Genomic DNA, 17,940 nt, shown 5'->3' with positions numbered 1-17,940 from the left:
TTCAATTCCCACGAAGGGTAACATTCACAAGTGTAGCCATGTATGCGACGTGAAACTAACTGTCTAAATACCTATCTGCTGCAAGAGGCTTTGAAGTTAACTATATACATCTGTGCCGTCTTAGCCACAAAGCTGACCCTTCTTAAGGGCATACTGCACAATAGTTTAAAGGAAGCAAGACAAGTCGTTTTCTAGGTTTAAACCATATGGGGTAACAGTATTCAAAATGTGTATGAAGTATGATTCCTTTTGCCTCAATAGTCTCTCATTGTCTTCCCTGCTGAATCTCTTGGGATTGAGGTGCCAAATCACAAAGAAACGCAAGTCGTTTTCACTATGCCTGAGGCGAAGGAAGTGATCAACGACTGGAGCTGAGGTTATGTGGGATCTAATCCTGGATCTGTGTACTAATATTTTCAGCCAATAGAGAGCAATTCACCTGGAGAAAATGGCCACCTTGGCAATTGGGCTCTATGGCATTGAAGTAGGGTTGCCAGGTCCCTTTTTGCCACCGGCGGGAGGTTTTTGGGGCGGAGCCTGAGGAGGGCAAGGTTTGGGGAGGGGAGGGACTTCAATGCCATAGAGAGCAATTGCCAAAGTGGCCATTTTCTCCAGGGGAACTGATCTCTTATTGGCTGGAGATCAGTTGTAATAGCAGGAGGTCACCAGCTAATACCTGGAGGTTGTCAACCCTACATTGAAGTCCCTCTCCTCCCCAAACCCCATCTTCCTCAGGCTCCACCCCAAAAACCTCCCACCCGTGGCGAAGAGGGACCTGGCAACCCTATCCCTAAGCATCCTGTTTCCTTTGCCATTTTGCATTTGTTTTCCTTCCTGCGACAGAAGCTGAAAACGAAGTGTAACCTCTTTGAGATGCAACAATGTTGTGGCACATGGCAGATAAGGCTGACCCCTGCTCTCCCTCACTTCCCAGCCTTTTGTGATGAGAGGAAAAACATGGAGTGGTCCCTTGCTTCTTGCCGCATCTCCTGTTTGTTGCACTTCTTTCCTCAGCCTGTCAGTTCCTTTAATTCCGCATGCATCGACGAACAGGAGACGCTTGATCTCACCGCTACAAAAAAGGGCTTTCATGAATATGGTAACTTGAGGTTCTCGTAAACACATCTTCTTCCCTTCAGCCAAAGGCACCACTTCAGCTCTCAGTGTGGGGAGGAACGATTCTCAGCTAGTTTGCAAAGTTAACCCCAGGAACTATCCAAGACAATTTGCAAATAATATATTTGGAGAAAATCTCCACTGAAAATTAAAGATGTTGAAAACTCACGTACAGACGTTTCCCTTCCCGTGAGTTTTTCTTTGGTTGTGTTCAACCATGCTTTTAATGGACATCCCACCTAGGGTTGGTTGTATGAGTCAGGTCCACATAGAAAAATAACCCCTGTAGTCTAGACAGAAAGTAAACCAGCAGGAAAGTATTAGAATGACCTTTATTATCTGATTTTGATGCAAAGTGAATACAAAATGCACTGGATTATTATTGACAGTCAAGGTATATCTGCCTATTATATTTTTATCCCAACTCACCTTCATGGATGAGTGGCATACATGGTTCTTTCCTCTGCCATTTTATCCTGACAGCACCCAGGAAGGCAAGCTGTGCTAAGAGAGTGACTAGCTCGAGAGGTAAGCCAAGTAACTTCACAGCTGAGTGAGGATTTGAACCTAGGCCTTTTCATGCCCAACCTTCTACCCCATAGTGGCTCTCATATATACTTCTATGACAGAATGAGAGCGAACATCTTGTGCTCCCATCTCCTCACTCCATCAGGCTGCCTCAGGTGCAGCAATGACCTATTTAAATTTCAGCATTAAAATGGATGAGTTTTCTTATCTTTCCAAGTTTTGGACGTCTTGCAGGAACACATGAAACTTGCTAATTCTAGAAATGTTCAATCAAACTCAGGCACAGAGGAAGATTTAATGGAGAATGGAGAAAGGGGAGGCTGAAGTTGGTTACCTATTCCCAGTTCGTTCCCTATTCCCAGTTCCTTAGTCACATTTCCTAGTTTCTGAATGTTTTTTAGGACAGTTTTAAAGCTCTGCACCCCAACATATAGATTGGAAAACCAGATATCATACACCACCACATTCAAGGAACTGTGCAGTTCGGGATGGCGCATGCTGGGTCCTGTTCCAAAGTCCGGTTCTTGTGCCAGCTGCTCCCAAGTGGGGTGCCCCATAACCAATACACAGACAGACACTACACCCCAAAATAATCTTTGGACCACCCCAAATTACGCATCCCCACACTCCAGAGACTGTCCCCTCCAAGAAGGCATACAGTGGTGCCCGGTCCAAACACCAGTTCTGGCACCACTGGCTTCTTTTTGGGTCCCCCCACAGAAACCTGTATTGCAAAGAAGTTTTGAATAAGGAATTGGTTCTCTGCACTCCAAAATATGGATTGGACCACCACGTATCATACACCCCGACATTCAGGGGACTGTGCTCTTCGAGATGGCATATGCTGTGTCCTGGTCCAAAGTCCGGTTCTTGTGCCACCTGCTCCCACAGGGGGTGCCCCTAGGACCAAGGCACATGCAGACACTGGGGCCCAGCTGCACCCCAAAACAATCTTTGGACCACCCCACATTACACATCCTCACACTCCAGAGACTGTCCCCACCAAGAAAACATACAGTGGTGCCCGGTCCAACACCGGTTCTGGCACCACTGGCTTCTTTTTGGGTCCCCGCCCAAAACCTGTATTGCAAAGAGGTTTTGAATAAGGAACTGGTTCTCTGCACCCCAAAATATGGATTGGACCACCACATATCATACACCCCCACACTCAGGGGACTGTGCCCTTCGAGATGGCATATGCTGGGTCCTGGCCCAAAGTCCGGTTCTTGTGCCAGCTGCTCCCAGGTGGGGTGCCCCACAACCAATACACAAACAGACACTGCACCCCAAAACAATCTTTGGACCACCCCATATTACACATCCTCACACTCCAGGGACTGTCCACTCCAAGAAGACATACAGCGGTGCCCGATCCAAATACCGGTTCTGGCACCACTGGCTTCTTTTTGGGTCCCCCCCTGCCCCCTGAACCTGTATTGCAAAGACTTTTTGAATAAGGAACTGGTTCTCTGCACCCAAAAATATGGATTGGACCACCACGTATCATATACCCCCACACTCAGTGGACTGTGGTCTTCGAGATGGCGCATGCTGGGTTCTGGCCCAAAGTCTGGTTCTTGTGCCATCTGCTCCCAAGTGGGGTGCCCCACAACCAATACACAGACAGACACTGAACCCCAAAATAATCTTTGGACTAATCATAACAATTGGCTGGAAGGAGCCCAGTGGTATTGATGTAGTCCTGAAGGAATAGCCTGCCAACAGAGTGCCAAGAGACCCGGGTTCCCTTAGAAAGGAGTCTCACAATTTGTCTATAAATCGAGTGTCATTAGCACCCTGCTTCTGAGAATTGATCCTCAGGAAGTACAGTGAGCAGGCAGATTCCTGACCATATCCCATGCCAAGTCCACGGAAAAGGGTTCAGTTTCACCCTGATCCTATACAACCAAACTGCACAAAACTGTGGCCCGTGCATAAGAGGAACCACTAAAATCAGACTTTTCATTCTTTCAAGTGCCACTGCTGATATCAAGTTGCACTGCACCCCTCTCATGACTTGGCAGCGCACATCCCAAAGGGGAGTGGCTATGGCTCAGTGGTAGAGCATCTGCGTGGCATGCAGAAGGTCCCAGGTTCAATCCCCGGTATCTCCAGTTAAAGGGTCTAGGCAAGTAGATGATGTGAAAGACTTCTGCCTGAGACCCCGGAGAGCCACTGCCAGTCTGAGTAGACTATACTGATTTTGATGGACTGAGGGTCTGATTCAGTAGAAGGCAGCTTCACGTGTTCATGTGTTCATAGTGCCCATGAGTCTTGCCACAATAAAGCCCTACCTAAAAATGTCTGCAACTAGAAACAATGATGGAAAGGGAGCCCTTGTTTAGACCTCCAAACTTAAAACCATCATGTGAATCTCCCCAAAAGCCCCCGAGGGCAAGAAAGCATCTAAATGACCTATCGCTACATTCAGCCACCATACCAGAAGGCTGGAGAGTGGCAAATGTTCCACCAATTTTTAAAAAGGGGTTCAGAGGGGAACCCGGAAAGTAGAGAGGCCTGTCAGCCTAACGTCTGTCCTAGGCAAATTAGTAGAAACTAATCAAAGATAGAAGGATTAGGCACATGGAGGAACAGGCCTGCGGAGGGGAAATCGGCATGGCTTCTGCAAAGGGAAGTCCTGCCTCCCTAACCTTTCGGAGTTATTTGAGAAAGTAAACAAACACGTAGACAATGGTGACCCAGTGGACATGATACACTTGGACTTTGAAAACGCTTTTGACAAGGCGCTTCAGGACTCGGGAGTAAACGTAAAACAGTAGGAATAAATGGATAGTTCTCACGAGGGAGAAAAGTAAGCAGTGGAGACCCAGAAGGATGGGTCTTGGGGGGATGGTACTGTTTAATTTGTTCATAAATGATCTGGAACGAGGGGTGAGTTGTGTAGTGACCAAATTTGCAGATGACACACAATTATTCAGGATGGTGGAAACTAAGGATGACTGCGAAGAGCTCCAGGAGGATCTCCACATGTTGGGTGAGTGGGTGACAAGGTGTCAAAAGAAGTTCCATGTTGGTAAGTGAAAAGTGGTGCACATTGGGAGGAAGACTCCCAACTTCAGGCAAAGGCTGATGGGGTCTGAAACTGCTGAGACTGAGAGGGGAAAAGATCTTTGGGTCATAGTAGGAGATAGCTCCATGAAAGAGTCAACCCGGTGTGCTGCAGTGGTGAAAAAGGCAGAATACAAGGAAAGGGATTGAAAACAAAATGGCTGATATTATAATGCTCCTGTATAAATCGATGGTGCAGCCTCATTTGGACTTTGCAGAGCTGGAAGAAGCACAGGAGAAGGCAACCAAGATGATTTGGGGGGTTGGAGCTCCTTCCTTAGGATGAAAGGCCAAAGAGTCTGGGACTTTTCAGTTGAGAAAAGAGTCAACTTCGGGGGGGGGGGGAGATGAGAGAGGTTTATAAAATTACACACCAGGTGGAGAAAGTTGACCAGGGGAACTTTTTCTCCCTCTCCCACTATACTGGAACTCAGGATGGAGAAAAGAGAATACTTCTTTCCGCAGTAAGTGATTAAAATGTGGGATGCGCTGCCAGAGGAGGTAGTGGTGGCCACAGGCAGAGACAGTTTTAAAAGGGCATCAGATAGATTAATGGAAGATAAGTCTATCAGTGGTGATGAAAGGGAACCTCCACGTTCAGATGCAGTCAAGCTCTGAATCCCAGTACCAGGAGGCAACGTTGGGGGAAGGCCTTGCCGCCTTGGCCTCTCTGCCCTGAGGAAGCAGTTGGCAGCTGTGTAAGACAGGATGCTGGACTAGATGGACCCTCACTGGGCTAGGGTTGCCAGGTCTGGGTTGGGAAATACCTGGAGATTTGGGGAGTGGAGTCTGAGGGGGGCGGGGTTTCTGGAGGGGAGGGACTTCAGTGGGGTGTTGTTAAGTCCGCGTGGGGAGGACACACGAGGTCGAGACGGAGTTCCACAACAACACAGCTTTATTGATTTCAGCAATAACAGATGGAACTGGGGAACTATACAACCTGGCCCTGCTTATATGCTCCCCTGGTCCCAGGTGGCCGCTCCCCCCCTGATCTGTGATAGGGGGAAAACAACCCCCAGGTCACCAATGGCATGACCTGGCTTAGGGCCAATAGGATGTGTTGGCTGTGGCCAATCATGCGAGCAGGGCCTAGGATCCTTCGCCCAGGACTCAAGCTCCTGGGCTTCCTTCATTATGGTCTTAACTGATGCCCATACATTACACCCCTCCCCCCTAAGTCCAAACACTCACGAGCACACAAAGTCTTTCAGGTGGCGGGGTCGTGTTCGTAACCGCTGCGACCTACGCGGTACCGGAACTGGTGTTGTGGGTGGTGGGGCCGCGTCTGTGGCAGCAGTCGGCCCGGGTTCGCAGGAGGTGGGAGAAACGGCTTCCAGGAGCTCTCTGTGCATGCCGGCAGACAGGCGCTCCTCGCTCGGCTCGCTCTCCCCTGGTGCGGCTTGTTCCGGCACTCTGGGAAGCTCTGGAGCTTCTGTGGCAGCGGCGCGGTCGGGCTCGTCAGCCAGTCGGCGGCGCAGCTGATCGATGTGTCGCCGGAGGACTCGACCCTCGGGGGTGGCAACCCGGTAGGATACTGGGCCGGTTGCGTCCTGCACGGTAGCCGGAATCCAGGCTGGGCCCATTCCATAGTTACGGGCATAGACGGGGGCATCCTGCTCTACGACTCGTGGGGTTGCTGGTTCTTCTCGGTGGCGAGGGCGTTCTGGCGCAAGGTCAGGGTGTAGCCGGTCAAGTGGTGTTTTTGGCCGGCGGCCCATGAGGAGCTCCGCGGGGCTTTTTCCGGTGGTGGAGTTGGGCGTGGTGTGCTGGTACAGAAGGAATTCTGCCAGCCCCCTGTCCCAGTCATTGCGCTCAATGCGCCGCATCGCTTCCTTGGTCGTGCGGACCATTCTCTCCGCCTGTCCGTTAGTGGCAGGGTGGAACGGGGCCGAGGTCGTGTGGCGGATTCCATTTTTGGCCAAGAACTCTTGAAACTCCGCGGACGTGAATTGGGCCCCGTTGTCGGAGACCACCGTGTCTGGCAACCCATGGGTGGCAAAAAGCTTCCGCAGTTCTCGAACCACCACTCGCGAGGTCATAGAGCATACATCAGAAACCTCCAGCCACTTGGAGTAGGAGTCCACCACGATCAGGAAAGTTTTGCCCTGGAATGGACCGGCAAAGTCGATGTGGAGGCGGGACCAGGGCTTGTGGGTGGACTCCCAATGGTGAGTCGGGGCTCGCGGCATCTCGGGCCGCGACTCTTGGCACGGCTGGCAGCGGCTCACCCACTCTTCCACAGCAGCGTCTATGCCCGGCCACCACACATAGCTCCTCGCCAGGGCCTTCATGCGCACTATGCCTGGGTGGCAGGCATGCAGGGCGTCCAGGACCTTGGTGCGCAGTTTGGCTGGAACCACGACACGGTTCCCCCAGAGCAGACACCCCTTGTTCAGCGAGAGTTCATGCTGCCGCGTGAAAAAGGGCTTGAATTCGCCCTCCGGCCTGGCCGCCGGCCACCCCTTCCCCACCCAGTTCAGAACGCGGGTGAGGGTGCGGTCCTTCGCAGTGTGAGCCGCAATGTCCGAGGCATGCAAAGGCGGTTCAGGCAGGGTCTCCAGCAGCATGACGTTGTAGGCCGGGGACGGGTCCGGGTCGGAGTCCTTGAGCGGCAAACGGCTGAGTGCGTCGGCGTTCGCGATGCTGGACCCGGGGCGGTGCAGTAGCCGGAAGTCGTAGGCGTTGAGAAAAATCGACCACCGGAGCATACGGGGGGACAGGATTTGTGGTGTCTGACGATCCGGCACGAACAACCCCAAAAGTGGCTTGTGGTCGGTGATGATGGAGAAGGGGCGGCCATAAACGTAGTCGTGGAACTTCTTCACGCCGGCCACGACGGCGAGCGCCTCCCGGTCGATTTGCGCGTAATTCCTCTCTGCAGTGGAGAGGGTCCGGGAGTAGAAGGCAATCGGGGCCTCCCGACCGCCTGGCAGCTGGTGGCTCAGAACCGCTCCGACACCGTAGGGCGAGGCATCGCATGTTAACACAACAGGAAGCTTCTCATCGAAATGGACGAGCAAGCTGGAGGGAGACAGGAGGGCTTTGGTAGCCTCGAACGCCCGTTGATGCGACTTACCCCACGCCCACGGGGAGGATTTGTCCAAGAGCCGGTGGAGCGGCTCGGCAACCGACGCCTTGTTAGGAAGGAATGCGTGGTAAAAGTTCAGCAGGCCGAGGAACGACTGGAGCTCCTGTTTGCTTCGGGGCGGCGGGGCGTTGTGGATCGCCTTGATCTTGTCGGGCGTGGGATGGATGCCCTCTGCGTCGATCAAGTAGCCCAGGAACTCCACCTGCGGCAGGCCCAGCTGGCACTTCTCTCGCTTGACCGTCAACCCGGCATCTCGGAAACAGCGGAGCACCCGGCGGACGCGATCCAGGAGCTCGTCCTCGGAGCTTGCGGCAATCAAGACGTCGTCGAAGTACGGGACGACGCCAGGCAAGCCCTTCAGGAGGTCTTCCATCAAATTCTGGAAGATGCCCGGGGCCGTGCTGACCCCGAACTGTAGGCGTGTCACCCGGAAGGCACCCCGGTGAGTGACAATCGTCTGCGCCTCGGCCGACTCGGGGTCCACGGGCAGCTGCTGGTAAGCCTGAGCGAGGTCCAGTTTGGCAAACACCTGACCCCCAGCAAGGGAGGCCAGGAGGTGGCTGACAACGGGCACGGGGTAGGCGTGCGGCCGCAGCGCAGTATTAATAGTACATTTGTAGTCCGCGCAGATGCGGACGTCCCCGTTGGGCTTGAGCGGCGTCACGATTGGGGTCTCCCAGGGGGCGTTGGGGACCGGTACCAGTACCCCCTGAGCGACGAGACGGTCAAGCTCCGCGTCGATCCGGGGCTTGAGGGCGAAGGGGACGCGGCGAGGCTTGAGGCGGATGGGCGCAGCGGCGGGGTCGACGTGCAGGCGGACCGGCGGCCCCTTGTAGCAGCCCAGTGGGCCCTTCCACACGTCCTCGAACTCCGCCCAAACGTCGTCGAGGGCGGCCTGGCTGATGTGGTGGATGCCGCCGATGTGAAGGCCGAGCGCCGGAAACCAGTCGAGCCCCAGGAGGCTCGCGCGAGGCCCCTCGACCACTATGAGGCGGAGGCGCCCGGAACGGGCCCGGAATTGAACGGGCACGTGGGCCTCCCCCCGGACCGGCACCCGGCGCCGCTGATAGTCCCAAATGGTGACGCGGGATGGTCGCAGCTCGGGGAGGGAGGCAGAGCGACGGCCCAGGTCGCGGTACGTGTCCATCGATATAATGGAGAGAGCCGACCCGGAGTCCACTTCCATCTCGCAAGGCGCACCGCCGATCTTGATGACGATGGCGACCTTGTCTGCCCCGTGCACCTTGTGGAGGGAGACGCTGTGCAGCTCGGTATCGCGGTGACCCCGGCGGCCGCTGGTGGGCTCATCAGCGTCCAAGTCGTGGGTGGGGCGCGGGGCGCCGTCTTTCCTGGCTGGGCGTGAGGACCGACCCTTCGGCGCCGAGCGACAGACTTTGGCAATGTGGCCGACCCTGCCGCAAGCCTGGCAAGAGGCGTCGCGGAACCGGCAGGAGCGGCGGTCGTGTCGCTCGCCACAGCTCGCGCACGGTCGGTCTGTGGTACCCCGAGCCCGGCGCCCCCGAGAGGCCCCGCGGTCACTCAGTTTGTGAGCCTCGTCCTCGTCGCTGGAGGCTGCGTCGCTGGCGCTCTTGTGGTGGACTGGAACCGGGTCGCGGGGAATCGGTGTGGCCCGGTCACCCAGACGTCCGGGCCGGGCGGAGGATTCGGCCGCAGTGGCTTCCTCGATGGCTGCGGTCAGCGCGAGGTCCTTCTTGGCGAGGAGCCGGCGCCGCAACTTGTCGCTCAGCAGGCCAAACACGAAGCGGTCACACAGCCGGTCGTTGAGGTCTGGGAACTCGCAGGAACGGGCGGCCGTGCGCAGAGCGGCGATGTATGCAGCTGCAGATTCCCCTGGTCCCTGGTCCCGCAGGTGGAACGCCAAGCGGCGGGTGGCCCGAGTTGGCTGGGGGTTGAAATGGCTCCCCAGCGCCGCCATGATCGCAGGAAATGGCGTCGTCTCCAGTTCGGCGGGAGCCAGCAGGGACTGAGCGAGGTCGAAGGTCTGGGCCCCGCACACGCTGAGGAAGGCGGAGCGCTTCTTCCCGACATCGGTGATATCGTTGGCGTCGAGGTAGAAGGCCAGCCGGCTCGCGTAGCTCTTCCAGCCGCCCGGTTTGGTGGGGTCGAATTCTTCCAGAGACCCCCGGGTAGCCATGTCAGCGAAGTGTTGCATCTCAGGTGTGTCGTAGTGAATTCAGCAAGGGCAAGCCGGACTGTCTACCGGGCACCGTGAAGTCGCGGCGACTCGCAGGAGATTTCAGCGAGAGTGATTTCGGTAGCAAGCCGGACTGCCTACCAGCCTTCGTCGCCACTGTTAAGTCCGCGTGGGGAGGACACACGAGGTCGAGACGGAGTTCCACAACAACACAGCTTTATTGATTTCAGCAATAACAGATGGAACTGGGGAACTATACAACCTGGCCCTGCTTATATGCTCCCCTGGTCCCAGGTGGCCGCTCCCCCCCTGATCTGTGATAGGGGGAAAACAACCCCCAGGTCACCAATGGCATGACCTGGCTTAGGGCCAATAGGATGTGTTGGCTGTGGCCAATCATGCGAGCAGGGCCTAGGATCCTTCGCCCAGGACTCAAGCTCCTGGGCTTCCTTCATTATGGTCTTAACTGATGCCCATACATTACAGGTGTCATGCCACAGAGCCCACCCTCCAAAGCGGCCATTTGTCTCCAGGTGAACTGATCTCTGTCGCCTGGAGATCGGTTGTACCACCTGGAGGTTGGCAACACACCAGTCCCCAGGAAGCGAGCTAGGCTGGCATTTTTGATTCGAGGAACAGGGAACATGTTACAGGAACGCAGATTTCCAATGCAACCCTAAAGCTACTTTGCTAAGAATGGGCCCCGTTGAATAGGCTCCGATGCGACCTGCTTCGGATCGCTTCGCGTGATCTTGCTTGACTTTGCTTCAATTTTTCCCCCCCTCCCGGCTCAGCTGTGCTGTTGTCTGAACAGCCTGGGGGTTCCCCAGAAGCTCAACCCTGTGCGGAGTGACTCCCGAGCAATCCCACTGAGCTGCACAGGGCGTCGCTGACGGCAGCCTGGCTGAAACCCGCTCCGGGCACCCGGCTCTGGCCGCCGATCCTCGCGGAAGGAGCAGGGAGACCTTTTGGCCACCCCTCTGCAGCACCGAAGCGGTTAAACCGGCCCAGCTGTTTGCTACAGCGGCCGAGCAAGGGGGGGGGAAGGAGGGAGGCTTTGTTACCGAATTGCAAAGGAGACCACGAGGGGCTGCAGAGATGCATTTGCAGAGGGATCCTGGGACGGTCTACTCACAAGTAAGTCATTGCAGGGGTGTGTGCGAGTGGGATCAGCTTTCCCATCTTGGAAGAGAGAAATGCAGCTCTCACGAGCCTTTTCGAGGGGGGGGGGGATTAGTTTTGAATCGTTTCCAAATGTATCCCCTCTGCTACTAAGAAAATCCCACCCCTGCAGAAAACGGAGCCCTGACCTGGATGGCCTCATCAGATCTCAGAAGCCTTATTTATAGACGGACTGAAACAAATCAATCCCTGGCTTAAAGGCCATGAATGCTTTTTTCTATGTTTTACCTTCACTAATCTTTCATCTGTTGCATATTTAGGAACAAAAGTGCAAGTGAGTTTAATTCCTGTATGTGGTTTTGTTATAAAACAAATGCATGTCAATGTTTACTTCCTGACCTCTGTGTTTTGCCACATAACAATACGGAACTGGGCTGGCTAGTGATGTCATCACTTGCACCCATACCTAGTGCTCTTACATGTCTGGCAGGACTATAAGAGCAACTGATGTGCATTTGTCACTGCAAGAGTGATCCTGAGAGGTTTACTGGGATGAGAGACCACCCAGGAAGCCCAGGTTCCCCAGGCAGAGGCAGGCAATGGCAAACCGTCTCAGCTGATCCCTTGCCTTGAAAACCCTACCACTGGGTCGCCATACGCAGTTTGTGACTTGATGGCCCTTTTTACACAGACAGAAAAATAGTGGAACCCATGATTGCCTGGTCTCTGAGCTGCCCTTCCTAGGCCAACTGCTAGAGAGCGGAGGAGCTGACCAACTCCAGGTCTTCTTGGAGAACTGCTTTGCTCCAGACACTTTTCAGTCTGTTTTCAGACGGGGCTACAGGAGGGAGATGGCCCTGTTGGGTTGAGTGGATGACCTCTGTCTGAAAGGAGTCAAAAATCAGGCCTCCTCCTTGTTGCTCCTCCTGGATGGATCTGCTGCCTCTGGCACAGTGGACTTGGCCCATCTTGTTAAGGTGCCGGCAAGCAGAAGGAGGCATCAGGGGCTGTATGTTGGACAGGTTCAAATCACTCCACCTGGACCAGAACCAAAGAATTGCCATTGGAGACCAGATATCATCAGTGTGGGACCTGCCACAGCATGGTGCAGTGGTTAGGAGTGGTGGAATCTACCCTGGAGAGAACTGGGATTGATTCCTCTCTCCTCCACAGGAAGGCTGCTGGGTGACCTCTCTCAGCCCCACATTATTGCCAGAGAAGTGAGTTAATGCAGTGGCAAAAAAAGGCTTTCTTCGAACTCAGCATAGCTGGAAAAATGGCCCCTTACCTTCATACGGCTGATCTGGTGACATTGAGACTAGGCTGCTATAATGGTCTCTTCCTGCCATTTTGATTTCTTTTTCTCTCCCTCTTCATAGCCTTGAGAGTAAGGGCATCTTTCCACAGTCAGAGGCCACCCAAGGGAAGGGGAAGGAGATGGAACAGCAGGACCCAGAAGGACCTGGAATTGGCAAGAGATCAAGGGAAAGTCCCCATCCTGTTCAAGTGGAGAGTGGTGTTGAATTCTGGGAAAGAGCTGTGCCAGAGATCCTGGCTCAGGAAACGAGGACAGCAGATGTCCAAGGCCAATGTTTCTGGCAGTTCCTTTACCATGAAACCGATGGGCCCCGAGCGGTTTGCAGCCAGCTTCATGGGCTTTGCAAGCACTGGCTGAAGCCGGATAGGCACTCCAAGAAGCAGATGCTGGACCTGGTGATCCTGGAGCAGTTCCTGACCATCCTGCCCCCGGAAATGCAGTGCTGGGTCAGAGGATGCGGGCCGGAGACCAGTTCCCAGGCGGTGGCCCTGGCCGAAGGTTTCCTCCTGAGTCAGGCAGAGGAGAAGAGGCAGGCAGAGCAGGTGAGGGGGTTTCCTTCATCTCTTTCAAGCAAGGATTTTATCATAGGGCTTCTCTGGTAGATATGGATACCTCTAGAGAATTCACTTGGATGGGAAAACAACCAACCCTGATTCTGGCCCCTGTGCTTGAAGCAGCTGTGTTGGTCGATGCAGGGGTGACGATTCTTACCTGTCTCCCTTGCTGTTTTTTCAGATGTGGGGACCATCCCTGAAGATGGAAGTGAAGTTTTCTGAGGCAGAAGGAGCTCTGTTGGAGGAAGGGCAGCAGGATGAGGTCCAGGAGTGTACCCAAGATGCCGTCTCACATGGTAAAGATACTTTGTGGCTGGATGGGATCGAGGCACATGGTGAAGCTGTGGGGCAGAAAAAGGAAATGGGTCTGCACGCAACACAGAGTGAGCTTGTGGGACTTGGTTCCACAGGAGGTAGTGATGGTCACTCACTTGAAGGGGGATTAGACAGATTCATGGGAAGCAATTGCATTTTTATTCACATGAATTAAAATATCCATCTCTCTCCTTCCTTCCATTAGAGGGACTCCAGGCATCTCAAAAAAGGAAAGATAGGAACTCTAGACTAACGTTCTTCCTTCCTCTCTTGTCTCCCTAGTAGGCAGTGGAGAGATGCTATTGAGCCATCGTCTTTGCGGAGGTTTGGAAGCGGCTGCTTCACCTCTGGTCCAGGTAGGGGACCTGAGTGGAGGACACCTGTGTCTTCTTTCCTTTGTCAGGGGTGGGGTGGGGTTGCTCCTGCAGTTGCTGCTCTGGTGTCCAAGTGAGAGAGGCCCTGAAAGCCACTCCCTTTACCCATGCCAAGCTCTCCATCCTGCACCCTCCCAGAATGCCCCCTTCCAGGGTGCCGTCTCTGCCTGGCTTGATCTCTGACGAGGGAATCTGCTTTTTCTTTCAGTCTCCGTTTTCCTTTGAGGAGGTGGCTGTGCATTTCACAGAGGCAGAATGGGCCCTGCTGGATCCGGGCCAAAGAGCTCTTTGCAAGGAAGTCATGCTGGAGAACTATGGGAGCGTGGCCTCTCTGAGTAAGGCTCTTTCGTAGGTGCTGCACGTGCAAGTGGCTGCCATTGGGATGATGCATGAACCGAATTCTTGAACAGCAATGTATCGTTTTGAGGCCAGCCCAGCCACTTGTTTCCTGCTGGGATCCTCAAGGTGGTGGCATGGCAACGAAAGCGATATTCAGCATGGGCAGGTAGAGGGACTCAAGCCACCTAGCTGGCCAAAGGGCAACAGAGGCCAATGTTGTGGCCATCACTCAAGCCAGAGAGGGTGTCCTGGCCTGAGGTCAAGGCGGGACTGAGAGGCCCTCAGGAAAACTCTGGAAGGGGTCACCTCCCAGTTGCCAACCATTACTACACACTTGTCCCCCAGATGGGGTTACAATCACCTCTGACTGTGATCTGGAATGGATTCACACACACCCCCACGCACACCCTTACACTGGTTGGAATTGTGGGCTTTAATCTTGACCAAGCTTCCATTCTTCCAGGAAAAAAATTCCCCTTCTCTGGGTTTCTTTCCTTCCTCACGTAAGAACGATCACTTTCTTTCAGTGTGTTCCAAAGGAGCCAGGATTGTAAGAGAGACTACGGAGGAGACAGAGATAGGCCTTGGATGTGAACAAAAACTGGAGAGTTTTTCAAGAGGCTCTCAAGAGAGTACTTCCTTCCCAGATGAGCTGGCTGCAAGTGAGTATCCTTCATGGTTATCTCAAGGGAACGAACAAGGAATCGCCCTGGAGGATTTCTGCTTCACTTCTCACCAACTTGTAATTTGGTAAAATCATAAAGCCTGCTGGGAAAGGAGGGGAGGGAGGGAGGCCTTCTGGGTCCTGAAATCTGGGTGGCTCAGAAGCTCTTTCCGGGGCTGAGCGCAGCTGCGGCTTTTGAGGGACAGCTGTATCCTTAAATATTGGATATCCCAGGAAAAGGTTGGGGGCGTAACTTATGGACAGCCAAGTCATCCAGTGAAATGGAGTATTGATAGCACCCCAATAGAACAAGTTAAAAACTACAAATATTTAGGCATCACATTCAATTATCGTCTGTCTTGGACAGGGCACAGACTTCTTTTTTCCAAGGCCAATCAGAACATTACCGCGGCTATTAAAAATTTCCACCTCAAAACATGTAGCCAAAAACTCTATGGTATTCCAATTTAAATAAGGGCATTTAACAGCAATGTGGAGAGCCTTCAGGCGAATTTTATAAGACAAATATTAGGAATCCCAAAATGCGTCTCATATCCAGCCATCTCGCTGGAAATAGGCCACAATTTAATAGAGACAAAAGCCTGGATATTGACTTTTAAATAATGGATTAAAATCCACTTTAGAGCCCACTTGAAAGATCTAATGTTCCATCTTCTGAAGGATTCATATAGGGCCAGCTGGTTCTCAGCAATTTTAGCCAAACTTAATCAAATCGGAATTAACCTGGATGAGTTATTAATGCTAGAGGAAAAAGCAGCTTTTTATATAATCAAACAATGACTCTTAGATCACAAATATCAGAAAAAATGCCCGCTCACTCTGCCAGTATGTTCCCCACTTAAAATGGGTTTGTCAATATTACCCGGAAAGACGCAGCAATACTTTGGTACACTTGAGGAACCTCTTCAATGGAGAGCATTCATTCTAGCTCGACTCAATTCCTTCCCACCTAAGGTTTTATATGGGCAGTTTACTAAGTCTCCCTTTAACAAGAGGGTATGTCCATGCGGAACGGGCCAGCCAGACACCCTACAACACATTATCTTAGATTGTCATTTACATGAAGTACCCTGCAAAAAAATTATATTACCTTTAATCAACAAACAAATGGCCACTTATAGAACATCCACTTGCCAATTCTTGCTGAACGACATTACAACTAATGTTACGGTGAAGGTGGCGGAGTTTTTGGCAGAAGTTCTTAAGGTTAAGATTCAAACTTAGTACATATCTAGATTAAAATTATCTGTTTATCTCTGACCTTGTGACCATCAATATTATGCCAATAAAGGTTATCTGATTCTGATTCTGACAGCCAAACTGGAGGAGGCCAAAGGCCCTTTCCTATAGATATCACACAGATGCCTTTCAGCCTTACCTGCCCTTCCAACAACTGACACCTCTTCCAAAAGACTGTGGAGTTCACTTGGTGAAGTCCTGGGTTCTCCCCCACCCCCGCCCGCAAGCAGAGGCTTAAAACCAGCTCTTCAAGGCTTTCAGCACAACTAGAAAGAAACCCTCTGTGCAGTTGCAGGACTGGATATCATGGTCACTTCTTGTGGAGAGCCAGTGTAGTATCATGGTTGAGAGCAGAGGACTCTAATCTGGAGAACTGGGTTCGATTCCCCACTCCTCCACCCGAAGCCTGCTGGGTGGCCTTGGTCCAGTCACATTTCTCTCAAAACTCTCTGAGCCCCATCTACCTTACAAGGTGCCTATTGTGGGGAGGAGGAGGGAATGTGACTTGTAAGCCGCTTTGAGACTCTTCAGGGTAGAGAAAAGTGGAGTGTAAAAAACTTCTTCTCTTCTATTTAATCACGAATAGCAGAGAATCAAAAGAGTTGCATGACAAGTCAAATGTGATTGGTGGGGGAAGAAATTATTTTCAACTTTTCCCCTTTAAAGTACATATGGGGAGGGGAGGGGAGGGATAGGCAGAATATAATAACTGCTGATCTGGAGGGGGCCTGGCTAGGCAGAAGGTGTGACCAGTGGCTCAGTTGGGAGAGGAAGGAGGTCTGATAAAGGAAATGCAGACCCCTCAGTGAGCACTGTCTGATGGGTGGCTTGGCTTCTTGCGGACCTCTTTTCTTTCTTCCAACAGCACATGTCGAGGAGATGCTTGGGGGACTTCAGGGGTTCTGCTTGGAAGAAGCCAAGAATAAAGACTCCAAAAGAAACTTTGGAGGTGGGCCACAGAGACAGGAGGGAAGCTGCACAGACAAGAGGAGGGATAAGCCCATTCCGTCCCAAAGAGGAGGGGGCTTCCATGAAATTCCAGTCCACAAAGAAAGGTCAACCAAAACAAGAAGGAACGAAGGCCTCCGTGCTAACCAGAGAATCCGCTCCAGGGAAAATGAAAATGTGGCCTTTGGAAAGATTTTCAGTAAGAACACGAGTGATGTTTCCAAGACACAAATTCCCTCAGGAGAAAAACAATATGGGTGCACAGAGTGCGGAAAGACCTTCAGTCGGAAAGCAGCCCTTACTTCACATCAAAGAATTCACTCAGGTGAGGAGCTGTATAAATTGTTAGGCTGCAAACCCAGCCTTTATGATGCAGCAGGCTTTCATGTCCTTTTCAAGTGTCTATTAGTGTACACTTCAATGAACAGCAGGAAAAAGCCACTGCAATGCTTTGAGCATAGATGAAACTTCAAGGGAATGTCAGACCTCCTTGTGTGTCTGCTAATGGGCTCTCTTTTTATTCCACAGGGGATGATCAGTGGAATGAGGGCAATGAAGAACCGCATCAGTTATTGCCAGATAAAGTCAAAAATGAAACTTTGCAAGGAAGTGTCAAGAATCAAGGCAGATGTAAGAAGCAGAAAGGAAGTCCCATGGTCGAGAAGAGGGATAAATCCATTCCTGGCCAAGGGAGGGAGTTCTGTGAACTAATCCCCATGGTGGAGGAAGCATGTAAGTGTTTGGAGTGTGGCATGAATGTCTCAGATCAAACCCAATATGATATCCATTTGCATATGCACAGAGGAAAGGAGACCCATGGATGCTTAGAGTGCGGAAAGAGCTTTCTTTGCAAAGTGGAGCTCCTTCGACATCAAAGAATACATGCAGGAGAGAAACCTTCTAGCTGCCCAGATGGCAAGAGCTTCTTGCAGAAGTCAAACCTTTTTCAACACCAAAGGATTCATTCAGGTGAGCAGCTATTTCTCTGCTCAGAGAATGGAAGGATGTTCTCTCATGGAAGGAAGAGTAAGACAGTCTTCCCAAAGCATAGTATAATGAGGGCACGTAAATGCTTACAGTGTGGAAAGTA

The 17,940-nt window shown here is 52.4% G+C and overlaps 1 protein-coding gene across 1 annotated transcript; it reads right to left on the bottom strand.

Annotated features, from left to right (window-relative positions):
• Positions 1 to 5,900: 5,900 nt before the first annotated feature.
• On the bottom strand, positions 5,901 to 9,956 carry LOC130483400 (uncharacterized protein K02A2.6-like). Its single transcript, XM_056856162.1, has 2 exons — positions 9,572 to 9,956; positions 5,901 to 9,031 (listed from the first exon to the last, which is right to left on the bottom strand). The coding sequence occupies exons 1-2, from the start codon at positions 9,954 to 9,956 to the stop codon at positions 5,901 to 5,903; spliced, it is 3,516 nt and encodes a 1,171-aa protein (XP_056712140.1).
• Positions 9,957 to 17,940: the final 7,984 nt, after the last annotated feature.

This window comes from Euleptes europaea, chromosome 10 (genome assembly GCF_029931775.1).
Source record: "Euleptes europaea isolate rEulEur1 chromosome 10, rEulEur1.hap1, whole genome shotgun sequence".
Classification (NCBI taxonomy): domain Eukaryota; kingdom Metazoa; phylum Chordata; class Lepidosauria; order Squamata; family Sphaerodactylidae; genus Euleptes; species Euleptes europaea.
This window is presented reverse-complemented; position numbering and strand designations above follow the sequence as displayed.